We start from the raw sequence: 26,572 nt of genomic DNA, 5'->3' as shown, positions 1-26,572 counted from the left end.
TGATTCAACTCTTTATTTCAACAAACAACAACAAACTCTTCCCACTTTATTTTCAGTCGTGATTTAGCTATACCACTTACTCTTGCAAGTGTCATTTGTGAAAGTCTTAACGAGGAAATAACACTTGTTGTAAGATAGAATATGCAAACAGTCCACCGAGGAGGGGTGTGCCTATGGGTATGTGTAGGTTTTTCTTCTCCCTCCATCTCTTTAAACCTTTTGTGAAGTGCTCTAATTCCTGTTTGTGGAGTTAACGCTTCCAGCTAATGGTTATTGGTTCCATCAGCTGATCATGTTCTAACATTATCCTTATTTGTTAAAATCATTGCATTTCACATGTCTTCATAGGAAACAGTAATAGGAAAGAGTATCAAGAAGAGAAGAAATTGTTGGACAGCTTTCTAGAGGAGAAGTTTGGAAATGGTGCAAAAACCATTTTTTTATGAAAGCTCTGCTTTAGTAAACAGGAATATTAATACTCAATGATCAGTTGTATATTCTTGTTCCAAACACCTTTGATTCCTCCCTCAATAAAAACTGGGAGAGGACTTTTTTCCTGAAAAGCTGAACCGAAATGAATGGAGTTCCACTTGGACACTTAGATTCTTCCTTTTAAGGAAGAAATCTAGAAGCCCTGCAACAGGGCTCATTGTGTCTTTGAAAAACTGAAAGCAAGCCACTTAAACATACTCTGAGCTCAAACTTGCGTCCTATTTTGAGTAATGTAGTAAGTCTTTATCTCTGATAATGCAATAGGGGATAGTAGGCAAGATCATACTGAGATGCTGAAGTAAACTACATGAGATGCAGCATTGTGCAAAACAGAACTCTGAGCCAAATTTAGAAGTATATGACCTTGCCCAAGAGGTAGTTGCAAAATGTAAATGGCAAATGTGCTGATCTGTCATTAATTGTTAACTTTCAGTTTGTTTTCTCCTTGTCTGTTTCTCAGTTTAGGAAAAACAGCAACTTTCCCACATATGGCTGATGCTTAAGTTTTCCCCTATACTGAAATGTCTTCCAGTAATGTTTAAATGATGTATTGCTTGTTGTCATTTGATTAAATAGTCAATTTGTCCCCAACAGTTAAAAAAAAAAAGAGGGGGGAGATATGTGGTGTGTGTGGCATGAAATCCTTTACTTTCTGTTCCTGAAACACGTGTGCCAGGTTTTTGAGTATGACTCCCTTGTTTAGGGTTTGAAATGGTTGTTCCCAATCCGTAATTCTTTTTGCTGCTGTGAGTTTGATTAGTTGGGCAGTCTGAGAGGAAAGTTAATTATGGAGTGAGAAGAAAAGGTGACAGTGAGGGAAAACCTTACCTTGCATAGACTTGGCTCACCACAGCTATACCAGTATTTCTCTCATGGCTCTTAAGAAGCATTAATGTAAGTCAGTTCAGTGATAAATAAACCAAACTATTTTTCATGATCGTGAAATCCTTCTGCTCAATTAACGTTTATATTTAAATCTTTTGAGGATGGGATAGCTTTCTTGCATTCTCTTTTGAGTATAGCTGTAACTGTTGAGCAAACTTGTTAAAACAGCATATCTTCTGAATGAGTGAACATAGTGTTTAAACTGTCAGTTTTGTAAGTAGGTTTGAATAGAATCTTTCTCCTGCCTTCCTGATAATTTCCCTCTTACAAATTAAATAGGATTAAAAAAATTGCAGACAACCTACTGCTTTCCTAGCTTTAAGGATATACCCACAAACAGCTTGAGCTTTGTTGAAATACCAGCTGAAAATGGGAATGTGTGTGGATCTGTAATAATATTAATTATACAGCAATTGTTACTTTTGGAAGGATAAAAGATATTATTTCCTTACTTGTACCACTTCTGAGAAAGTATGTGTTTACTAGCAGAGTTCAGCAGTTTGGAAGAATAAAGGGAAATTTTAAAGTAAAAATAACCCCACTGAACTTCAGTGGCTTAGCGCCTATTCGTGTTTTAACAGAGTCACTGCTGGTCCCTTATCTGAATGGTATGTGCAGGTTTGTGGAAGGGGTGAGGAGGAGATTCTAATTTCAAGTGGTTGAAACGCATCTAACAGCTTGTTGCACACATTTAGCCACCTACAGCAGTGGTCTCTAAAGTGGGTGCACAAGACAATCCATGGGGGTGTGGGAAGAAAATATTTTGTACCATTAATAAATAAAATAATTTAAAAATAATGTTTATTTTATCTTTCTCATCCATTTAAAACTTCTATTTTTGTGTATTTTTTATAATGTGTGTCATATTAGTACAGTAGAACATACATGTATATTTCTTTATAAATTATATACGTCTGGGGTGTATACTGAAATATTTTTTACTGGTGTGGTATGTGATCAAAAATGTTTGGAGACCACTGATCTACAGCGTCAAATTCTGTTTGGAGGGAAGATGTTTCAGCTGGTAACAACAACTGGTACCGGAGTTCCTTGTGTAATTACTTGTAATACTGGATACTTTCCAGGCAACTGAACATTTTCCGTATGTTTTTAAGCTTCCTGAGCAATGCCTGGTGACTCGGGGGATTTTATAACTGCAACAGAATACAAAGAAGTGTTCTTTATCAAAATGAGTAGTAAGGATTCATTTTTCAGGACTTGCATCCTGTTTTTGCAGCAATAATACAAACTTGTATTGTATACTCCAATCCCCACTGCTTTAAATCTGTGACTATACAACCTGAATTGTACTTGAACTGTTCCTGTTCATTTAGTCTGACTTTGAGGTACTGAAGGAAAGTGTCCAAAGAAACTAAATCACTGTTGCATTTTCCTAGACTCGAGCAGGTAGATGTGTACTTTGTAGTGTGCTGTGCTTCCACAGTTGAGACAGGCACGCTGTGAGAAACTTGCATTGAATTACTGTTTGGAAAACATGGTTCTCATCATCGGAGATCAGAGGATAAGCAGGCTTTCTAGCAAGGCTGTGAGGTGTAGTAGCAATGAGAAGACTAACTGGGATTTTTCTGAAATCCTCCTAGTGTAGCCTAGCCGTAGGCTTCTTAAGGTTGGGGGGGGGGGGGGGGAGGCGGGGAGAGGGCAGATTGGGGCATAGTGGTGATTTAGTATCTCTCTTATAAAGCAGAGCATTTAAATTCTAAGTGATTGAGGGCTCTCGATCATTAATACTTACAGACAGTGCCAGCTGTATCAATGACAAATTAAAGATAATTAAAACAGGTGATTAGTTGAAGGAATAACTTGTTTAAAGTTAGGTGGAGTATAGGCAAGTAAATAAAGTTCACACTTCATGACAATTAAGAGCTTGTACTTGTAATACTAAATGTCTTAATACCCATCTATCTTTCTGCAATTACCGTAGCTTAAATATAAAACTAGAGATCTGTGCCGAAAGGAAAACTTAATTAGCCTAAGTTTGTTTGTGTAAGTAGTACTTTATTTCCTACAAGAGAAAGAAGTTCAAGTTTATACTCTTAAGTCTTCCCAGTTAATTTGTAATCTCTTAATCCTGGCTAATATTTCAGAACGCTATTCAAAGATGAACTGGAACTTGGAAGTAGATTTCCTGTTGAAAAGCCACAAGAGGTCATAAGGGTCAAATAGTGCTAATAATAAAGTCTTGTAGTTGTCTTTGATCTAAAGCAGACACAAGTTAAAGAAGAAAAATCTCTATTTAAAAATAGTATTGAAGTTTTTTTCCCAAAAGTTAACACTTCAGGTGTCAAATGTTATATTAGCAGAGCTGAAAGATTTACTTTGGCTATTTACAGCGAGTTACTCGGCTTTTACTTTTTATATATAAATGTCTATTGTTTGTGTTGAATGGTGAGAATGATTGTTAGAATTGCTACTCTCTCAGCCTATGGAAAGAATTTTTGAGAAATAGCGTGCATTTATATCTGTGTTTATACACTTCCATATAAACTGATCTTGAAGTTCAGTGATGTTTTGTGTGTTTCTATACTGAGTACACTGACAGGAAACCCTTTCTAGCCGAGGTCCATTCCTGAAAGCTGACAAAGTTTGAGGAAGATAAGAGTAGTATACTCCTTGAACCAGGCAGCGCCTCGGTAGTAAGGGCTGGATTCAAGTGACTACAAATGAAATCTTTTTTTCTTCCTGCCTTCTCCCCGAAGGAAGCTGATAGCCCACCTCCTTAAACTCTTCAGACTTGCCTGGAGTCATTCAGTGTTGAGCAAGTGGCTTATCCCAAAGCAGCCGTTTGTTTTCTTATCAGAATTTGTGCCTGACCTCGGATCAACTCTGCTGGTGGTAGACTGGAGGAAGAGCTAGAAAGCAGTTTTGGCTTTTGATGCTCTTCCAAGTTACTTTTGTATCACCTTTTTCAATGTTCTGTTTGTGTAAACACAAAGAATTAAAGGAACTTTATCTGACATTGTGTGGCCCTGCATCGCGGCTGGTAAGCTCTGAGGGGCGGTGGTGGAAGTAACCACATCAAAGCCGGTTTTGTTCCGAATTTGTGATGGAATTTCTATTGTGCTGCGACTACAGTGCTGATATAATCGCTGTGAATCGTAAATGTATCATCCATGATCATTAATCTCTGACAGGAATGAGCAAAAAGACGCCATGCTTATTTCAATAGCTTGAATTTAGTTAGCGGAGCAAGGGAAAGAGTGAGCAATTTTGTACTTCAGGATGGAAACTTGGTAAGCAAGTGCATACCTCAAAGTATTAAGGGCACGTGTTAAGGCCTATCAAACCCTGGCAATTCTCTCAAATTAAAACTTATTTGAGGACACCAGAGAACTCCCCGAGTCAGAAGATCTTCCATGGGGCTCTGCTCGCTGCTCATAGTGACTCCGTACCCAGCTTCCTACTTTCTGATTTGAAGGACATTGAGTGTTTTGACAGTGCTTATTATCACCAGCACAACACTGTAAGAAGTCTGTTTCAACAGCATTGTGTTGCAGTTTCAGGTTGATAAGTCTTTATTTCTGGCTGTCTGAATTTCAAGAGATCTACGAGACAACTCATATGACATCTATAGGAACATAAGTTTGTGTGGGGAAACAAGAGTAACCATATTGATAAACTTTATTTCACATTCTATCTCAAAGCAGTCAGTCTGTTTTGAGTGTAGAGGAAAGTCCACTGTTTCCTTTGATAGAGCCTTGTGGTAGTTAGTTCTTGTTGATAAGGCATTTCATTTCACACTTACTACGTGTTGTTTCAGCAGTCAGAAATGTGGTCATGTCTCTTATGCATGCTATCCAAAAACTTTTAACTGAGGATTTTCAGTTTTGTTTTGTATGGTTACTTTCCCCCATGGCTTTAAAAAGATGTAAATACCTTCTGTAACATGTATCACTGTCTACCAACTTATGCTACCTCTTAAATTCTGCTGTATTTTACAGTTAAAGACTAATCTCCTACAGGCTTGCAGTTAACTTTCTTGGATCTCTGTATATTTAAAATCGTTACATAAGCAAAGATTAAGTGGTTATAATTTTCAAAGATAAATGATGGTGGCTGAAGATTGCTGCTGCCAGAATTGCCAGGCAGACTAAATGGCTGCAAGCGAACAGTCTTGAGCAATTTTACAGTATTAGACTAAAGTTGCACAGCTTCTTCCAAAACGGAGTAAATAGGATGGCACTCAGCATGGAAGCCTGTATTCTTTGGGAGTGGGTGGGGGAACGATAGTTAAACCTTTTAATTTGATTCATCCATCTTACATTTCCAGAGTGTACTCTTCAAGAGCAGGAGGTTCATATGGGTATTTACTGCAGTGATATTTATTCAGCGTGATTGGGTGTTGGCTCTGAGTTGAGATACAGCTGTCACACAGGAAATTGAACTATATAACCAGTGACGAAGATCTAATCAGAAGGTCAGAACCAGATGTGCTTTATTTAGTTAAAACAACCTGCTTCTATGCTGTCACACACACTCTCCTCTAGAAAGTTCTCTAGAAATAGTGTAAGAAAACAAAACAAACAAACAAAAAAACCACCCAAAACACAAACAACTTGTGATACTGTTGCCAAAGAAAGCCAGTGTGATTCCACAATTGGTATTTTTTCACAGCCTATAGGCATTTCTCCTGTAAGACTTCTTCACATCTAGGTTTTCTTGCATGCTGAAAAAAACATGTTAATCTCTTCAAATGTTGCTAAATACTGTCGTTTTTCTTCCTATGCCCTGCTTTCCCCATGGAAAATTTTCTTGAAACAGTCAGCCTTCACTGTTATAGCTTGGTCATCACACTTACCTCTAGAGCCAGTGCTGCCCAGCTGGTGGATCTGTATTTGCTGTCTTTAAACTCTTAAAGTGTAACGTGCATTTAACTCCAAATGCATTCTCTTTTTTTTTTTTCTGAAGCTCATCTATGCTTTAAGTGAACATAGGAGTCAGAGTTTAGAGCCAGTTCTCATTGTGGCTCTGTGCTACTAGGGAGAAGTATTCCTGTAGAAGTCTTGGACGTTGCATATGATTATGTCTAGGGCTACATATGTCAGAGTAACCCATAAAACCAATAGAACACCTACACAAGACCCACTTCTCGTACAGTCCCTGATACCAGTTTCCTTATGCCCTTTTGCAAGCAAGTCTAAACTATCATTTCCTTATATCTGTAATTAAACCAAAATTTTATTTTTTCATTTTTTTCTCTTGTAAGCTACTAGAAGAAAATCTCACTTCCTACCCAGAGCTTTCCTACTAATATCTCATCATAGCAGGAAATCAGTGGTTTAAAAATACTTAGATAGTATTCTAGATTACTAGGTTTGTAGTAGCTATGGTAAACCTTCAGTAGTTTGGTTCTGTAAATTCCTCCTGTGCTGAGCTTATTTTTTTTTGGCTGCTTGATATATCTAGCTGGTTTCTTGCTTTCACAATAGAATATGAATGTGGAAGTCAGTTGCAAAGATAGCAAAAAGTAGATGAAGTCTGAGACAATACAGCTCTAGAAAATTCCCAGGAGTGAAGACAAGACTCTGGGATTGATTGGGTGAAGTGGGAAAGAAGGTGGAAGATTTGGGAGTGAGGAAAGCTGCCTGTGTTCCTGTTTCCTATAAGTTTGATTGTGCAGGTTTTCCACTCAGCATACAGATGCTCTTGTGTGTTATTTGGACTGAAACTCTGAGCTCAGGCTGTCCTAGAACTTGTTTTGTGTCAGCACAGGTCTTTGGCATACGGATACAAGATGAGTTTAGGTAGTTCAGCAGGGTTTGAGGGTAAATCAAAGTGTTCACACAGTCATAGCCGCTGTCACTTATTTGCTGGTGCTCATCTATCTGTATTAGTCTCCTTAGAACTTCATTTAATGATGGCATGATTCATGCCAGGTTCTGTACAGACCAGCTGACTGACTGTAGCGCTCCTACAGTGAAAGAGGAAGAACCTGGAGTTTCTCTGCAGATGTAGTCCATTAAATGGTGCAGCCTGGTTACACGCACTGATGGTAGCTCTGCACTGCCTCCTGCAAACATCACTTCAAATTCTGCTACCAGGTGCTTTTAGTTCTTGCTTGCCTGCATACAGGCACATGTGATATCCCATTTAAGTGAGTTCAATTTAGATCTATCCTGACTTAAACCATTTCTATTGTATCTAAAGTAAATGCTTGTATTTAATGATGACATTAGCTGATCCTGGCTTACTATTAGAAGTTATGCTGAAAACTAGGAATAAATGTGTGTTCTTGGAATAGCAAAGTCTCAATTATAAGTGTTTCAAGGAGGATAGAGTGTTTGAAAATAAGTACGTAAAAAGTATCAAACTGACTATCAGTTGTCACCCGCAGAGCTCAGTTCCAAGAAGAAACTAAGGTCTCGTAAATAAAGTGTGTGTAGGTGGATGATTTGTACTCTGCTGTATCTTAAGATATTGTGTGAGTTTGTTCTTTCAAATGTTCATCTGCTTACACTGGGAGCTAAGATACTTTAATTTGTCTGGATGTTAAAATTGGAGAAATTCTCCCAACTTGGAACAAGTGAGTTTTGGCAGGTAATCACAAGCTGATTGTCCTTCTAGCTATAGAAAAACCTTCTCTTTGCCTTTGCCGAGTTTGTTCTCTCCTACACAGATATTAATTGCTTGTAAGGATTTGTTTTCACTTAAAAGCTTTGACTTTACGAAAGTTATTCTTTCCCACAGTCTTGAACTCTTGAACAGGTACTACACTGCTGTTAGAAACTCTTACTGAATATCAGCGTGTGTGTCTGCGTGACCACAGAGTACTCTTGATGCCTATACGATCTTACTGACTTGCATCAAGTGATGGCGTGAATGCATGTTGAGAGGAGTACCCTTCACAGATCAGAAAGTTGATAGTGTTGCCTTCCTGCTTTCTCTTCTGCTTCCTATGGGGTTCACTGGAATTTCTTAACAGTAGGAGAACTAAAACCTAAAACTTAACTTTGCGTACTTTGGTATTCCATGTAATTGTTGAGAGTGTTTTAACAAAAGAGGAAGTGTGTGTGTGTGTGTGCATGTGTATAGAAAGAGGATGTGACACTAATAGTAATTGGATAAGTATGGGAGAGAGCTGGGGCTGAAAGTTAACATCTGCTAGGTTTTTGAAGCTACATTATTAACTTAATGACCTGTATTCAATTTCACTATAGCCATGTAAAATTTCAGTTCAGTTACAAATTCTAATGGATATTAGAAGGATTAAGCCTCCATTAAACTGAATGACCATAGCCCAAAACGATTATATATATTCTTTTCTGAAATATCTGGGAAATACCAGGGGTGGGCCTTTAAACTGGGAACTTGGTGATTTGGTCATAGCTACTTGGTAACAAGCAAAAATTGAACAGCATATGTATCTTAATGCAGGAATCTTGGGGTATTTTCTACCTTCTAAGGTGGGGAAAGTGGAGAGAATGATCATCACTAGATTAATTGTCCTGTTGAGTTTACTTTGAAAAAACAGGAGCTCTGTTCTTTTTTGCAGCCACTGATCTTCTTTTGGCTTGGAATCCCATTTGTCTGGGCCTGGTAGAGGGAGTCATTGGTAAAGTTCAGCTTCATACAGGTATGTAGTTGGTTTTTTTTGTTGTGGTGGTGGTGTTTGTTTTTTTGTTTTTTGTTTTTTTTTTTCTGCTAATGCACTTTGTTTTGAAGTCAGTGATACTACAAATAATACTGTGTAGCTCAAATGGAATTATGTAGTGTTCTTTGCAGTAGAGGAGTACTCTCCAACTATGTGAACTTGTCAAAGTGATTATATTACAGCTGCAGATGCAAATTCCCTCTACTTTCCAGTGTATGTATTTTGGTTTGTCACTGTCTTGTAAAAATGGAGAACTGCATTCACAAAGAGTAGAGATTTGTGTTTGAAGTTCTATCTGAGGCTCCATGTGAGATGCATAAAATTCTTGCACATTTTTGAATAATCCTTTCAAGCAGTTTTCTGTTGTTCTCCTATGGTACAGTGCAAAAACTAACGATAGAAGTTTTCACAAAAATATAAGGCTTGAATTCTCAATGCTATATGAAAACCTAAAGAATAATTGCTACCTTGGTAGATGACTACTGGAAAGTAAAAGGAACACTTACACTTGTTTGTAGTTAAATGTAAGACATAGCTATGAAATGAAAGCAGGCATAGAATGCATTGTGATTTAATGTTAAGGTGCTCTCTAGCTGATTCTAGTAACTTTTTCCTGTAAAGTAAGGTCAGTGCACTTTTAGCTTTAGTCAGCTGCAAATTCCTGTAGCCATAATAAATATTTATTTTGATATATACCAGCTTTGTCTAAAAGATTTTTTTCTGCCAGTAGAGCTCTGGATATCTATTTACTGACAGGTAGGAAAGCTAGCCATAAACTCTGCTTCACTTACTGTGTGCTGTTCTTTTTGTGAATGCTTAGACCCTGCATTTAAAGTAGTGCCTGGCAATATGATCAATACAGGTAAAGTTTCAAGTGTGTTCCAGGACAGCAGGATGGATTAAGTGCTGAAATGGATCAGATGTTTGTGGTCTGTTGAACAGAAACAGATGAGTCAAGGGGGCAGTGGCACACTAGCAGTAGGGGAGGGAGGAGAACTGGGACTGGTACGCTACTGCATGAGTGTGTGACAGACCTAGTTCTAGGAAATGCTTGGCTCCATAGCTACTGTAACCCCTAGGTCTTGTTCCTGAGAGTAATAGTTCAGAGCCCATCTCTCCATTAAATTTATGATCACGTCCTCTTTCCAATTGCATCGCTTCATCTTTGAATTTCACCTGATATTTTTGTCTGTGCTCATTCTACAGATCTATTCAGCTATCCTTTTTCAGATCTGATGATATGAAGTGGTTCAGACTCTGCCATCTCACTTTCTCTTCTCATCCAGGTTGTCCGTGCTGTTCAGCATGTGCTGTTCATGATAAATGATGGCTAAACTCCAGTAATGACCTCTTCTGCTGTGGGAAAATGCTCAATGATTGTTTTTTAGCATGTTTTTTGTTGCGTGTGTTTGTGTGGTGTTTTGGTTTTGTTGTGTGTGTGTGTTTTGTTTTTTTTTTTTTTTTTTTTTTTTTAACCAAGCACTTAAGTACATAAAGGCTTTCCCCTCTCTCTCTAGGGAGTCTAGTATAAAAGCCTTTGAAGGGGGAAGACCTTGTCAAATACTTTCTGGAAGGTCTAGTATGTTATGGCAACCGAATACCCTTGCATGGGTTCTTATTGTGAGGCACTGCCTCTGCTTATGAAAGCTGAGTTGAAACTTTCCCCAGCGTGTGACACTTCAACAGGTGCCAGCGTGCTGTTGTCAAGTAAATTAAGATTATCAGGTAATAAGCCTGATACCTGGTCTTCTTTCCATGTATCCTATAGAGCTACTGAATCAATTATGCTCACCTAGGCAGTCCATTCAGTTGCTGCTTAGGCCAATGGAAGCATTTTGTTTCCTCTCTGCCTTCTTCAGATGACACCATCACAAACTGTTCATAGACTATCCTTGTCGATATTCTGGTATTTAGTGATGCAACTGTCCTGTAAACAGACATTTATTTTCTACCTTTAAATGCCTGAAGAAAGATACAATCTCCAGCTATTGATCCTTACTCTTCTGCTGAGAATTATTGCTCCCTTGAATCTGCTGACAGTTGCTGATGAGTGTCCTCCACCAGGCTGCAGTCAATGTGAGAGGGCTGACTGAGATGTCTTACATAGGTCTCTTGAAACCTATTATTGTCAATGAACTCATGTGATCATATTCAAATGTAGTTTTATGTGATCTTCTAGCTGAATCATCTAGCACTCTGTAACAGTAACCTGTCTTCATTACTTATTCTTGTATCAATCTTTGTCACCTGGAAACTTTATCAGCAGAAGTTGTATAAATATTTAACATTACTGGACCATTATCTCCAGACTTACTGAGAGTATTGTGCTGTGGAAGCTGGGTGAAATGCTTTTTTCCCAGAACTGATCTGGAACAGGAGGACTTGTTGCTCTCATTTCTTCTCCCCAGAAAACTTAATTTGAAGCTCTTTTGGCTGAGTCCTGTATGGGCTTGTCCTACTCAGAACCTTGTTATTAGCTATTATTGGAAAGAAGTACTGATGTGTTTTTTAAAATGCTTAGCACATACTGACTAATGCTGGAAACTTTAAATACCTTTTAAGCATTGAAGTTGCGACTAGTGCACTCTAAAGCTGTCACTAAGCCTATATGCACTTTAATGTCTTGGGCATAGATGCTTATATGTTCTTGAAAGATTTGCTTAATGCAAGAATGCTGGAGTAGTCTTAAGATGACCTTGAAATGTCCCTTTAGTCGGTCTTGGGCTGTCATTAATTTAGTACTGAAATACCCTTGCCAAATTGCTGTAACTAGGGATGAGATTTAATTTACTCTTAATCTTGCTGGTTTTATTGCTGGCCTAGTACAGGAGAATTTGTAGAAAAGCTTCTGTGGGAGGGAAGCAGTCTCATAGAAACCAGCTAGCCAATATTACGTGGTTTATTTTTTTAATTCTTTAAAGAATTTTTGCCATGATAAGGTCAGTTATACATCTGGACATAGCGGTACACGCACATTGGAGATGAAAGTCTACTTAAAGTATGATTGGGTTCTTCCCCAACACTGAATTTTCTTAAACAGTAAGATGCTTTTTTGGGGGGAAAAAAACAAATCCCAAACGACAAAACCTTAATGGAATATCAGAATGTAAGGATATGGTCTCTCACCTTTTTCTGGCCCGTCCCAAGATGACTTGTAAGACAGTGTGGAGTAAAAATGGGAATAGAAGGAAAAGGATTTTAGAATGTGTTGTGGAGATAAATTACTGAAACAGAACATTGCACATTTTCTTGGTACAGATGCACAATTAAAATTGTCTCTGTGTGATCTTCCCATATAGAGGCAAGCACATCTCTTGCGTAAACAGTGTCTCCTTTACAGAATATTAATTTTGTTTTGTGGTCCAGTTAGTGTGCATACGTACAAAATATAAGTGTAGCTTCTCAATTTCTTTTTGTCAAATTCCCAATACAGAACTAGAAAGAGGTTGTGTTATTTTTTTGTTAGAATAAAAGGTAGGTGCTGTAATCCACTAAAATGGTAATGGTAGCCTGAAATTGAATCACTTTTGTTCAGAGAATACTTGGCAAGTTGATCAAACATTGTAGTGCTAGAACATGCTCAGAGTTAATACTGTGTATCTAACTATAACCAAAGCTGGATTTCTTAACCAGTTCCAGGAACTGCCGCTTAAGTCATTCATTGCTACCACACGTTTTTCTGTTTCTTGGTCAAAGCAGACTCCTATGCAGTTTAACGTCTGTACTTATATCAATTTGGTGTGCTCTTCCAGGGCTGGTTAATTAAGACCAAAATGAAATGCTGCTGACAAGGTTCCATAGGCTCGGTGAACAGAAGGGAAGTGGAGATCCTCCTTCCCCACCCCCAGGAAAGGAAAGCGTTTTTGTTAGCGTGCCTCTGAATCTTGATAGAAAGAATGAGTGGTTCAGCACCTGAAATCTCTTCAATGAGGTGTAACTGCTGCCATTTCTAACTTCATCCAATCAATAACTAAAAACATTCTTCTTGCTTGCAACTAATTTTTCAGTTATTCAGGTAACAAAAAATAGTAGCATGGAATTTCTTGGCTAAAATCAAAATACTTGCAAAAAGCAGCATTTATAGTAAAGTTATGCAGAGTTCAAGAAAAGTTACTGCAAAAGCATTTGGGGAAACTAAATGCTAGGTTGTTTGTGAAGTGTTAGAGAAAATAAACAGCAGTGGTGGGCTGACAGCGCTGAGGCAAGAGAGGAGCTAAATTTCTGTTGTAGTGAAGAATGGGAGATAATCGCTTACTTTAGATATAGTAGTTTAAATTAGTTGTTGCCATCTGACTGCCATAGTTCATAAAACACTAAAAATTAATATTAGATCTTAAGAGATGATTTAAAACATGCCCTCTTTTGGAATGACATATCGCTGTAGTAGTGCTCCCCCTGTACGCACTGTGCCTCTCACATTGAGTAGACAACAACTAATCTTTTTTTTTAAAGCTATTCTATGGAACTACTCTTTTTTAACTGCAGAAGCACATTCTGTATTTAGGGATTCTGTTATTTAAATATTGCTGGCAATTATAATATCCTCCTTCTATGGCTATTGTTGAAGCTTTTACTTTAGGGCATACTTTATCTGCATAATTGCTTCCTGACTGTTTTCTTTTGATCTGCTGGGGATTTCCTGTTATCTTTCAATGTTCTGTGGCTCTGGCTATAATACAAATAGAGTTTTGAAATGTGCACCAAGATGACTTTGCATTTTAAAATAAGAGGATACAGAACTCGCTTGGCTGTATTAAGCTCTTAAGTTCTTGTTTACTGCTACCATTCTTAAAATGTGGTAAACTGAAGAGTAGCCAGAGATTTTTTTCTTTTCCAGGTTTCACTAAGGTGTATCTGCTTAAATGCCTTTACATCATACTATTTTTTCCAGTTGAATTATATTTATTGTTTCACTGGAGCTCTAGATGGTATCCTTTCTTAAAAGAGTATTTGTTTTGTTTGTTGACATACACTGGTGATCTCCTCATAGGAGTAGGTTGTGTGGCTAACCTTCTGTAGGTGGGAATGATGAGATTATAGAACTGCCCAACAGGAATATCTGTCTGGTCGCCCTATAGTGCTACCCTTCTGTTAAGCTTGGATTGCCCTGGGTTTCCAGAGACTGTATTGGTTTTGTCAGCTGGAAAGCAGTATAGAAAATGGTAGACCTTCTTTTCAGATGAAGCACTAGATATGTTCATCTGTTGCTGGTGGTTTTGGCAGCATTTCAATTTCCCCTTTTTAAAAGTATTTTCGTAACTATTCATCGGTCTTCTCACTGTTGCACAGAATTGGTCCTGTTTTCCTCAGCTTTCCTCTTCTTATTTCCACCTTGCCCCCATGGTTGCTGGGTGGAATGCTGGATGCAGAGGCAGGTGTTCTCCAAGTCATGTTGCCTGTACCTGTACAGAAAAGCTGTTCTAGCACCTGCTGTCAGTGAGGATAACTGTCTTGCTGGCATTTGCTGTCACTCTCTTGTCCTTATTTGTTATCCTTTGACCAGTTTTTAGGAGACTATGCTTATGCCATGGCTTTGAGTAACTGGTCCAGCCTCAGAGCTGACCCTGCTTGAGCAGGGTGACATCCTGGGATCCCTTCTGACCTGACAGGTATCTCTGATCCTGTAGAGATTGTGGTTACTGATGCTGTGTTCAGGAAGTAGCGCAGGACTCCCTTTAGAAGATCACATACATTAAATAGGCAGTGCATGTCTTCATTCCCCTTCCCCTCCTCTCTTTTTGGGGCACAACCTCTGGTTCTCACAGCACATTTGTAATTATGAGGATCTGCAATTTTTAAAGGCTTCTTAGTACCCAACATAAGCACGTATCTTTTCTAAAGATACTAATAGAGAATCAAAGTAAGGAGTGGAGTGTCATAACGCACAGCAGTCTATTTGCAATGATTATTCCTTTTCTTTAGATAGAAGAAACTGCTGCTGATACATATCTTGTCAGATTTGGGTTGAAGCATTCAAGGTTTTTTAATTGCAGTTATTGGAAAGGTGCTTACAACTCTGGTAGAGCTTTAATTCTGTGCTGAGAGTATATTGAAAAATCTGGGAAAGAGAACAATTCTGGGTGTGCTGTGACTTTAAACATGTTATCCTTGGGTTTTCTTTTTTAGCACTTAGAGGATAAAATATGGTTTAGAATTTACTGAGCAAGGAAAGCAGACTTTGTATTTGCTATAAAACCTCTAAATAGGTTTTTTTTGAAGACTGTATATTGTATTCAAAGGCATAATACATGACACAATCTACTGTCACAAGTGTGGAATCATATTTAAGTCTACCATAGCAGGCTTTTAATGTCTGTATATCACCTCTTCAGTTAAACTCAGTTGGTTGCTTCTCAGTTAGGAGAAATAGTGAGCGTATATGTGTGTGTCTAAGACTTTCTGTGCCTTTTCCATCTCTCTTAACAGAACTTTCACTTTTGACTCATAAACGCCCAGCATGCTACTGATCTGAGCGATTAAAATCTAGGAAGCTGATGTCCAGGCACTATTCAGCAGTCAGCGGGAATGTTTGTTGTTCTGTGTCCCTGTCTCTTTAAAGTGTTGAAGCTATAACTGCAAATGCTGTAGATTGGATGTGTGTATGGAATGCACCTGTTACCAGTATCTTCATTAATCTTTGGGTCATTAATTTCTACACCACTTAGATGCATATACTTCAGGAATGATGTTGTGAAGCTTTAAACGTACATGAGCCGCTTTATGATGCACTCTGTGTTTGCTCACCAGATTTCTTAACTCATCAGTCTTGTAAGGAGATGTTGCCTGTGTCTGTCTTGTTCGCTGTTTTATACACAACAGAAGGTACAAAGGGAAAATCTTAGCTTGCTCTCTGAGCTCCAGCTATTCTTTTCAAATGGTACTGCTATTAGTGACGTTGAGTGGGAATGTACGTCATCCTAGAGATTGCCTAATTGCTATAGATGAAGCAGTAGTAACTTTACCTCTAATGGGTAAGTCTATGAAATAGTTAATCTCCTTATTCCATTAGAGACTGAATAATTATTGTTTTTTTGAGTGTGTTTTTTTTTTATTGCAATGCATAATAACAAAACATAGCAATAGCAAGTCATCATTCACTGGAGTCTTCTAGTGAAATGGTTCCTGGCAGGGGTTTTACACTGGGGAGAAGCTTCTGGCAGACTAATCAAAGTAAATGCCTGACAGACAAATCAAAGCATCTACTAATCTTTTTTCAGATTTACCATGGTGGCTACTTTTAATTCGTCAGAAAGCATTGATTGGCAAACTTCCAGGAGACCATGAGGTTTGCAAAATAACAAAGATTGCAGTGATTCCACTTTCTGAAACAGAACCTCAGGATCTGGAATTAGAGGTATGACTATCTTCAATGAATTCTGACTTCCCCCTTCTGCTTCAGTGAAATTTAAATGTGAAATAAAGTTAAACACATGCCTCATCTTTTTCCTGGTGCATGCAGACATATCGAACATTTTTTTGCTTTTTAAATACTGTTTTTTTGATTAGAAGTTTTTAATTTTTAAATAGAAATCACAAGTTCTGCTAGGGAGGGAAACTGCAATAAAATTATACCTAAATTTAATAAAGACCCTTGAAAATACCACACAAGAACAAAACTTTGTTAGTGTAATTGAGCAACAGGTCATTTGAAAACAGAACTGAATCCACTGGAATCATCTAAAGGGATAGACCAGGACAGGAACCTTGTGTTTTTGCTTTAACAAAAAAAAAAAAGCTCTTCTGATTACCTCTTAATGACTAGGATGGTAAGACTTTCAGTAAATCCTAGTACTTTAAGATGATTTACACTGTGGTTAGTAGACTGTTGGGAGACCAATTCTGTCTTCAGGCTTCGGGCTTCTTTTTTGAGTGTGTGTGGCAGGGGGGGATGATGATGGGGGGACAGGATGACTTGTGATAGTCTTTATGGTGCCTGTATGACAGCATGAGAATCCTTCCATGAAGAGGGAAAGAGTAACATGGAATCTCCAAAGCTTTGGTGGAAGTCTAGGAGCATGAAGAGCTTCTGAAGCACTGCTTCAGAGTCTGGGCATTAGAACAGGGTCTGAGATACAAGAATATGACTTGAAATCTAGATGTAATACCTTCCTGTTGTTAGTCATGTAGGCAAGAACTGCATCGGCTCTGTGTTTCTGTGCCTAGAAACCTGTACAAGAGCTCACATTTGCAGTGCCCTCTCCCAAGTACTTCAGCTTGCTTGTGCCTGAGGTTATCCCTGAATATCTCCAAGATTAGGGCTTCACGTGTGTGTGTGTTGGGGGAGGAAGCTGTCATACCTTTGCCCTCTGAATCAGAAGAGAGTATATTTTTTTTCAAGGGATGGTCTTGCTTCCATCCTGTTTTGGAATCTTAATTCTATAACTTGGCTTCAAGGGAAACCCTTACTTTAAATGTTGCAGATTTTTTTCCAAAAGAGAATGAATAAAGGAAAAACAATACAAGTCAGTAATACTAATTTACACTGTAATTTGGGTGGGAAGTTGAGGTGGGTCTGGATACTCAAGTTGTGTCAAATTGAGGCAGACACTCTCACAGTCACAGGAGAAAATGCCTTTTATAAAAAAAAAAAGGGAGAAATCTGCTATAGATAGAACTGTATGTTTCCCCTGTATTTCAGTGTCTCCCCTAGGCTTGTGGACATTGAGGTCTTGCTTTTGTAGACTTTCACATTTTCTTGAACTTGTTAAAGAGTATTTAAGTATTGGCTTTAATTCCATATCATTATTCAGCTTTGTAAAAAGCACCATTTTGGGATAAACAAGCCAGAGAAGATTACACAGTCCCCAGATGACACAAAATTTCTGCTGAAGACTCTTACTCAAATTAAATCAAATGTGTCTGCTCCAAATAAAAAGAAGGTAAAACTTCCTACTGTTTTCTTGTTTTTTCAGAATGTTTAGTTGATAATTCAAAGGTTGTGGTGGATGATCAAATGGAGTACTAAGATCTAAAAAGAGAACTAGTGAAAACCTGCAGAATGTGAAACTATTGTCTTGAAGTTCAAGTTAATTTTTGATTATTTAACTGTTACTCTTCTGTGACTTTTCATTTTGTAATTCTGTAATTTTGGCAGAATTACTAATAGAGTGCCTTCTTACCAGGGTTTGCTTCTAGCGGGATTCTGAACTTCTGCAAATTGTTCTGCATAATCATCTCTTACCATATAGAATTGGAGACAAAATTTGGTGCACAGTTCCTCAGAGAACATCACACGATCTTATCAAAACGCTTTTTACACAGTAATGGCTTGGATATGAAAGTCCAAACAATATTAAAAGTAGAACAGGTAGATGCAGTATTTCACAGAAACTCTTGAGACTGAAACTTCTGGAGCTTACATTCAAGTAGTATGTTTCAGGGTCTGACTGCTCTGAATGCCCTTGCCGCTAAAAGTAATAGCATGGTATTTCTGAAGATGGTGGCCCCTATCTCTGCTAGGAATTTTAAGATCCTGCTCCTCAATGAGAAAATGTTTGTCCTACAAGGTTAGAAATGGCATTTAGCAAATGTGGCTGGAGTCTTTCTCAATCAAAGAGAAAGACCATAAGAAAGCCATTACTTTTCTTTCAGATTAAAGAAAGCAAAGAAAAAGAGAAGCTGGAGAAGAGATTATTGGAGGAGTTGTTCAAAATGTTCATGGATTCAGATTCCTTTTACTACAGCCTGACCTATGACCTAACAAATTCTGTGCAGAGGCAGAGTGCGTGTGAGAAAACTAACTTACCACTGTGGCGAAAAGTAAGTGTGTGTCTGTTTTTTGTGTGGTGGTGTGGTGTTTTTTTTTTTTTTTGTGTTGTGTGTGGGGTTGTGTTTTTTTCTTTCCCCTTTTGGGAGATGTGCTGTTCAATAATGTATGTCGTCCAAACTTGACTGGTCACATTCTCTGTTGCTATAATCTACAGCATCTGAAGATCTTGCCCTGTAACCAGCTTCAGTGCAAGGAAATGAAACAAAAGCCTCCAGCAGCATGTCTTGAACTGAGCTGTTATATTCAAAAGTAGTAAACACTGGACTTTCATGTACAGTTGTAGTGAATAACACTGGTCTCTTTACCAAAGATATTGCCAAACCTTGCTTGAAATATTGCAGAAACTGCCCTTTTTGTTTTAAACAGGTTGATGACAGATTCTTTTGGAACAAGCACATGATTGAAGATCTCATCAGCATTGATGTGAGTCTTATTTTTAATGATAACGTGTATTATGAGAACCATGCTTTAGTTTTAGTTGAAATGTTTTCTTAAGGCCTCATAGAAGTTTACTTAAAAACCTGCTTGGCGGACAGGTCAGGATCAGGGCTGTGCCTTCTGAAGCTGAGCAGCTGGCATTACCTTCTTCTCCCAGCTGGCCTTCCAGCAGCCTTCTAGTTAGCCTGTGATCATTGCTATTGAATGCACACCAACTGAATTTAAAATGTTATTACAATAAAGCAATGCAGAATAACTTGATGTGTGATATGTTTGTGCTGATTTCTGGAGGTAAACTTAAGATGTATTTATCTTTGAAATGGATTGTCCTTGGACAGAGCTGATTATTTGATAAAGAGGAGGAACCAGAAAAGAAAGAAACTCTGAATTCCAAAATTTTCTTGAGACAAGATTTTTGTCTTTCTAAGTGGAGAACACTGCTTTTCTCATTGAACAGAGTAGCTGATCAATGTAACAGTAGTGTAGAACAAGTTATTCTGAACAGCTATTCAGAGTAGTAGATAAAGCATTTTCCTCGCTAATGGGCACAAACAAAGAAACATAGAACAACCACTCTTTTTCTTCAATATATAATCTCACTTCATTTTAAATTAACCTACTAGATAAAGGACTGAGTTACTAACTACTGTATGCCAGTTCAGGTCAAGTCTTAGGTTCTTGTCAAGATGACAGCGGACATCTTACCTTGTGCCCTGCATCTCTCTTTCATTAATAATTTTATATACTCTAATGCTTATGGAGTCACAGCAGGGTAAACCTAGATGCTCTGTGAAAGGTTGTATATAATGCAGGAGTTTAACTAGTTGTATTTTTCATATTACAAGATATAAATGGATAACCTTGAATTAGTATGGAAGTCAGATCTAAATTCTGTTTAAGAAATTGAGGTTTTAGGGTGGCAAAGCACTAATGTGCAGAGCCCTGAACCACTTGGCTGGGGTACTAAGTTGGCCCATATAAAGCTGATGCCAATATGTTTTGCTGAAAACAGACAACAACATTTCGCTTTCAAATTTTTATCTATTTACCTATACAAATGTAATATGCTGTATGTCCACATAGAGGTTGTGAAACTGCCTTAAAGCAGAAACTAGATAATAAATTACCAATATCTGTTGCTCTGTCTGAACTGACTATCTTTTGTCTTTGACATGAGAAGTTACTACTTTAAGCTTTTAATGTCTATTAAACATCAGATGTAACATTGTATGAAAACTCCCTTTAGGGAAAGAGGAATAGAAGCTTTTAAATATTGTAGGGTTCTCTTCTGTCCCTAGATAGCTGGGAGTAGAGGAGGGCTTTTTGCCTTGCCTTGATTCAGCTTGCTTCATCTCCACAGAAAAATCTTAAGTTGCTTTCTCTTTCTTCCTCCTGATTTAAAAGCCCTATGACTAATGGAGGAAAAATGCTGGTACCTCTTACAGAAATAATATGGCAAAAATTTCTTAAAACATGAGAAGCATGCAAAGCAACTGTTTATAAACATGAGAAATGGCAGAAATAATTGTAGGTAATATAGAACCAACAAGAATGTAAATGTTTTTTGTAACCTTCAGAATGCTGAAGTGGACTTCTGGATTATACCCATCATACAAGGATTTGTGCAAATTGAAGAGCTTGTAGTAAACTATAGTGAATCTTCTGATGATGATAAGAGCAGTCCTGAAACTCCTCCTCAGGAATCAACTTGTGTAGATGACATTCATCCAACATTTCTGGTGGCACTTATTTCACGCCGGAGTCGGCACAGAGCTGGTAGGCAAACATAGTTCAAGGTATTGGGATTGTTCCTGAACACTGGAGAGGGATGCAGAAGATAAAACTTGGAAGAGTGCTGTGTCGTTCAGCAAATGGTCAGCTCTTGTCAAAGTACGTGCTACAGCCTTTCCTGCTTATAGGAGGAAAAGAAAAGGCTGTAGTGCATACAGCGCTACACAGCTGTTGCTTAGAGCGGTTACTGAGTGAGTTTCACGAGTCTCCTCTTGGGCACTGAATGTATCTGAGTGTATCAGTTCTGAGATAAAGTTCCATCTTTGCAAACTACACCTTGATTCGGACCTTGCGTACAGCTCTGTCCTGATATGTTTTCAGTAGGCCTGCATGGGAGTTAAATTTTCAAAGGTCTTCCTTTGAGGGCTTGACAGCAGCTGAATAGAGACGTGAAAAGGTGTGTGCGTGTGTGCCTGTGTCCCAAGAGAAGTTTACGTAGGGCCAAGGTTTGAAATAAGAACCGTGCTTTGGTCTTGCACCTGATTTGACTTATTCTAATAGCAGCAAGGCAAACAGAAATTGTTCCCTGTCCTTAGGAGCACCAAAAGAAAGATTGAATCACTTCACACTTTAGTAGGTCTTGTTCAACTCTAAGCCTTTTCAGTCTATCACATTTTTTTTTTTAAGATATTCTCTGCTGTGTCCAACTCCTTTCCTACAGAGTTAGGTTTTTAACATGAAAAAAAACCTGGTGAGCTTACCCTGATAGGGGACTGGCCTTTGTGCCACAGCTCACTTCAATGCATTTAATTCAGTTCCTGGGAAAATTATTTGTCAGAACAAGTCAGAGTAAATATTTGAGGGTTTCACAGTAGCGTCTACTTTGCAGTATGCCTTATTTATACTGAATTGTTTTACAGATGCAGAAACTGCATTGCAGAGGGCAAATTGCTTATTGATTCTCTCTTACTATTCATGACACTGTGCTCATCTTGATTGCTAGTCCAGAGCATTAACTGTATAGAACTTTCTCCCTTGACTCAAAAAGATTGTTTCAGTAAACTGATTGAATGTTTTGATGAATAATTATAGGACTAAGTTGTGTGTTTAATTCATTCTCAAATACATAATTTTAGCCAAAGCGCTTTCATTTCTGAAACATTGTAGTTAAAAAAAAAATGCACACCAAAAAACAGGAAACACTGATTTGAAAGCTTAAGATAATTCTATGTTAAATACGCGGATTCTTTATTTGTCAGGCAGCTTGTTTGTGATTTAGAAAAAAAAATAATCACTGCACAAAATCATCAACATACCTAAGACCTTAAGGAGAGGTATCATGAGAGAAAGGAAGACAGCTGCTCTTAAGCTTAAGAGAGCAAGAGCCTAATGTCTGCAAAAGTTGAGATATCAAAAGTAAGGGAGCTGAAGTTTCCTGTGCAATGATTTAGTTTGGGTTTTGGTGTAACAGCCACTGTTGGTGGCAGGACATAAGTAAAAGGTGTCTGATGCTTTCGGCTGAAAGCCCCCTTCTGATTAAATGCTGCAAAACTGCTTTGACATTTCGTGACCCTATAAAGGATCCCTATGATAGGTATTCTACATTTCTTTCACCTCCCTATTTGTAACCTCTTCCCTTCTCTCTCGTAGTCCTTAGCTAGGGCTGTTGGGGTTCAGTTCAGAAGTTTGGTCCAGTGCTACTTCAGGACTTGGAACAGAGTTGTTCTGATTCTGTGGAACTGAATTTCCATGCTATAAACCATGGCCTTGAATCTTTCTCCCACCCTTTTTACTTATTCCTTCCCTATCCCTTGCTGCCACCTGCATTCTTTCTGAAACAGTGATGTATTCTCCTTTGAGTAAAGGCTGTGCAAACCTCCATATGCAAACACTTACCTGTTCTGTTTAATGATCAGATCAGACATGGCTAGGCAAAAAACTGTAGTCAGAAGAGCAGTGTCTGTTCCTAATGTGCAGAATTAGTTATATGGATTAAAACAAGGTGGGGAAGTCTTCTGTTCTGTGGAACGTGCAAATCTTCTTGGGCTGCTTTTGGGATCTCTTATTGTAAGTGGAGCCATCTGTCTGTGACAGTGGCCTTTAGGTTCATGGAAAATACTGAGCACTAAAGTAAAACTCGGTGAAACTTGACAGAACAGGAAGTAACACATCCTTTAGGGTGGACTAGATATATCTGTGACTTGATAGTGCCAGTAGACTGCCTTGCCCTGTCAACTTACTTTCTGCTGCTCGTAGTATATCAGTAAATAAACTTTATCCATATAGTCAACGTAACTTTTGGGGCTTAGACTAGGATAGGAGTGGCTTTTACCATTGATCATGGATTTTGGCTAGAACTCTCTTCTTGTGTTGCTGTTGTCAAAAACAGTAACACAAGTTATTAATGTTTAAGACTAATACTTAAATACGGATTGGTCATTCTCATTCCTCCTAGGAATGCGGTATAAGCGAAGAGGTGTTGATAAAAATGGAAATGTGGCAAATTATGTTGAGACGGAGCAACTGATTCATGTTCATAATCATACTCTTTCATTTATACAAACAAGAGGCTCGGTGCCTGTTTTCTGGAGCCAAGTTGGATATAGATATAACCCACGGCCCCGACTGGACAAGAGTAAGTATTTGAGTAGAATACCTAAAGATCAGAGTTGCCTTAGAAATAGGTTCATTGGAGTGTTGCTTTACCACTGGGCTTTCAGTGGCACTTTCTAAAAGCCAGGAATAACAGTAATGACTTGACTCCAGTTAACTCCTACTCTAATTGCAATTATGCAGAGCTCTGACTTCTTGTCCGTTGTAAAGTCCCAACAGGTCTTGAATTTCAATATTTAATGAAGTACCTGTTTTATGTCTAGTCTTGCTTGTTGCAGTGTTTTCTGGGTTGGGAAGGGAGACAATTTGGCTTTCTCTTTTGAGAACCTGCTCAGACATTGATATCTTACAAATATCTTTTGTCCATGAAGTTAACTTATGCTGAGATTCCTTCTGCGTTAAGAACTGCTATTTCAGTGTGGGAAAACATAGACATTTCATGTAACACCTATTTTATAGTGTGCTTTTGTCTTCTCTGAAATTAAGTACTATCTAGTGGGCTTTGTCAGATCTAAATTGCTTCCTTTTCTACTCAAAGATAATGCAAAAGCCAAAACATGCAAGAATATTGATGAGACTGGCAAATCTGGATTCGTGCATGAACTAGGTATTCATAGCCTGAACTTTCTTAAAAGACAGAAGTAATCAAAATCTTCTAGGTTTAGCTTTGTAAAGGAGGAACTTTTCTTGGCAGGAAGCTAGTATGTTCATGATCTTGTATAACCAGACTCCCACTGGATTGGGTTGACTGGCATCCTCGATCATAAGTATGTACTTCTGCAAGTCCAACTTATGTGTTGGATTCACATTCTCGTCTAGCATTAGCAGGACCGGTCTTCTGCCATTGAAGACAATTTTTTTAGGGCTGAAAATTTAAAAAAAAAAAAAAAAAAAAAAAAAAAATCTGCTCTTTCAGAGGAGGCTGTGATGTTGGAAAGCTAAAGGACACTTTTTCCCTGTGTCTTGAGTAAGACCAGGTAAAACGGGCCTTCAGGCTTGCTTAGGAACTTGGACAAAACACACAGTTTTAAGTTGGCAAGCAGTTACTATCATTGCAAACTTAAAGAAGGTGCATCAAAAGATATGGTTTTCTTGTAATTTTATGCCAAATAATCTGGAGATTACTGGAGAGGGATGACTTGTTGCCACATCATGGAAATGGAAATTTAAGTAAGTTCATAATGTGAGGAAAATAAAAATAAAACACCTCCCCATCCACCTCCCCCCCCCCCGATATTTGGAAGCAATGCTTGATTAGTTCCAACTGAAAGCTTGTGCTGTGACATCTGTTTATAGAGCTGAGAAGGGTTTTTTTGTTCATTTTTTCCTCTTTTTTCTTTAATAGGATTAGTTAAAAAAATTGAGGAATATAATTAAAAATAATATTATATTCAAAAATATTGTGGAATTGCATTTAATTATTATTAGATTATTAATAATTAATCTGCTCTGCACAAAAAGCAAAATAAAGCAACTTTAAGCGAAGTTATCTTGGTTTTTTAGAGTATAGATTTGGACATGATGTAATACTTCAAACAGGACTTGTTGCTGAACAGGCTGTTTCTGTCTAACATTGCTCTGCCTTGTAGGTGAGAATGAAACAGTGTCCTGTTTTCGTGCACATTTTGAAGAACAGCTGAAAAATTACAAAAAGCAGGTGAGTGCTATGTGATAGTCACCTTATGAAAATGCAGGGGATGAAAGTTAATGGTTTTAGTTTGTTTTTCTTGTTGGCGATATGTTTTGTGGGTTTTTTAGAAGCTTGTTGACAATTGGAAGGGTGGCACATAGATAGAATTTTACTAAGTTTTTCAAGTATCCTTGTAAGTAACCTCTAAAAAACAGCAGTAACTTACAGAAATGTGTAAGCCCCACTTTTGTGTACCTGTCCTGTGAATTCATTGCTTCTCTGTATTAAAATTCAGGTAGGCACATAACTGTTGGAGCTTATTGATCTTGGGTACAATCTAGCAAAGACTGTAACTTCAGCAAGATTACCTACAAACCTTTCAACTCCTGAGCTATTTGTTATTCCATGGTATATATCTAAGCAAGTCATGTAGCAGATGACAAGTATTAAATAATTAAACTTTTGAACAGGTTATTATTAATTTGGTGGATCAGACAGGCAGAGAGAAGATTATTGGAGATGCTTACCTTAAACAAGTTCTTCTGTACAACAACGCAAATCTGACTTATGTTTCATTTGACTTCCATGAGCACTGGTAAGAAACCTTTTAAGAAGGTCACTTTGCATCTATTTTTATTAGCATGAAAGGAGAGTAGAAGGGACGCGAAAAGCCATTATTATTTCTACTTCTGCATGAAAACACTTTTAAATAGGAAGAATACATTTTGTAAACTAAAGCACTATAAAAGTTCAAGTTTGGGTAACAAAGCATTGCTGTTTGTTGATCTTGTGTCCCATACCTGTTAAATATGCAGTTATTTACTAGGCCAAGCTTTGAAGTTGTTATGCATTTTAAGCAAGAGAGTTTCCTTAAACATACTATGAATGTAAAGCTGTGGCTGACTTGCTTTGCAAACTATGTAGCATTCTGCTCTTAATTCTTGACTACAAGCCATTCTTCTGTTGCTCGTTTCTGTAAACATACGATGGGTTCTTTCAGGACCCTGATGCTGTTTTTCCATTATAAAATGCACTGGATTTTATTTTAATCCAGTATAAATAGTTGCTGTTTTCATGACCCCACTCTGATGTTGGCATGGTCTAGTGCAGTGTTCACATGCCCAAGCATGTGATCCGTCACACAGGCATCTATTTCTCATGCTTCCCTCAAGCAGACTGCATTTGTTTACGAACATGGGGTCTAAAAACTGTTTTAATCTTCATTTCCGAACTTAATCTAGGGATTGCAACTGGCCTGGGAAAGCATTACTGACTGAATAAGTATGTCATTAGTAGATATTGTCTGAGAGGGGGAAGGAAAAGGGGGAAAAAAACCCTCAAAATAGCAATGGCCTTTGAGACTTCTTTTCTGTAGGACTGTTGGCATCCTGAATCGATTTGATAC

The 26,572-nt window shown here is 38.0% G+C and overlaps 1 protein-coding gene across 3 annotated transcripts in view; it reads left to right on the top strand.

Moving 5' to 3' along the window:
- INPP5F (inositol polyphosphate-5-phosphatase F) overlaps positions 1–26,572 on the top strand; it is a 45,337-nt gene that overhangs the window by 6,161 nt on the left and 12,604 nt on the right. For 2 of the 3 annotated variants that reach the window (XM_082309448.1, XM_082309449.1), the window contains exons 2-10: positions 8,888–8,968; positions 16,204–16,340; positions 17,737–17,865; positions 18,578–18,745; positions 19,122–19,178; positions 20,771–20,969; positions 23,380–23,559; positions 25,127–25,194; positions 25,638–25,762. In XM_082309448.1, the coding sequence (XP_082165574.1) occupies positions 8,888–8,968; positions 16,204–16,340; positions 17,737–17,865; positions 18,578–18,745; positions 19,122–19,178; positions 20,771–20,969; positions 23,380–23,559; positions 25,127–25,194; positions 25,638–25,762 (1,144 nt within the window). The remainder of the gene's footprint in view (positions 1–8,887; positions 8,969–16,203; positions 16,341–17,736; positions 17,866–18,577; positions 18,746–19,121; positions 19,179–20,770; positions 20,970–23,379; positions 23,560–25,126; positions 25,195–25,637; positions 25,763–26,572) is intronic. The other variant, XM_082309450.1, reaches the window with a different exon arrangement.

The sequence above is a fragment of the Platalea leucorodia genome (assembly GCF_965183815.1).
Source record: "Platalea leucorodia genome assembly, chromosome: 4".
NCBI lineage: Eukaryota > Metazoa > Chordata > Aves > Pelecaniformes > Threskiornithidae > Platalea > Platalea leucorodia.
Note: the sequence above shows the minus strand (reverse complement) of the source record. Positions and strands in the feature narration are given on the sequence as shown.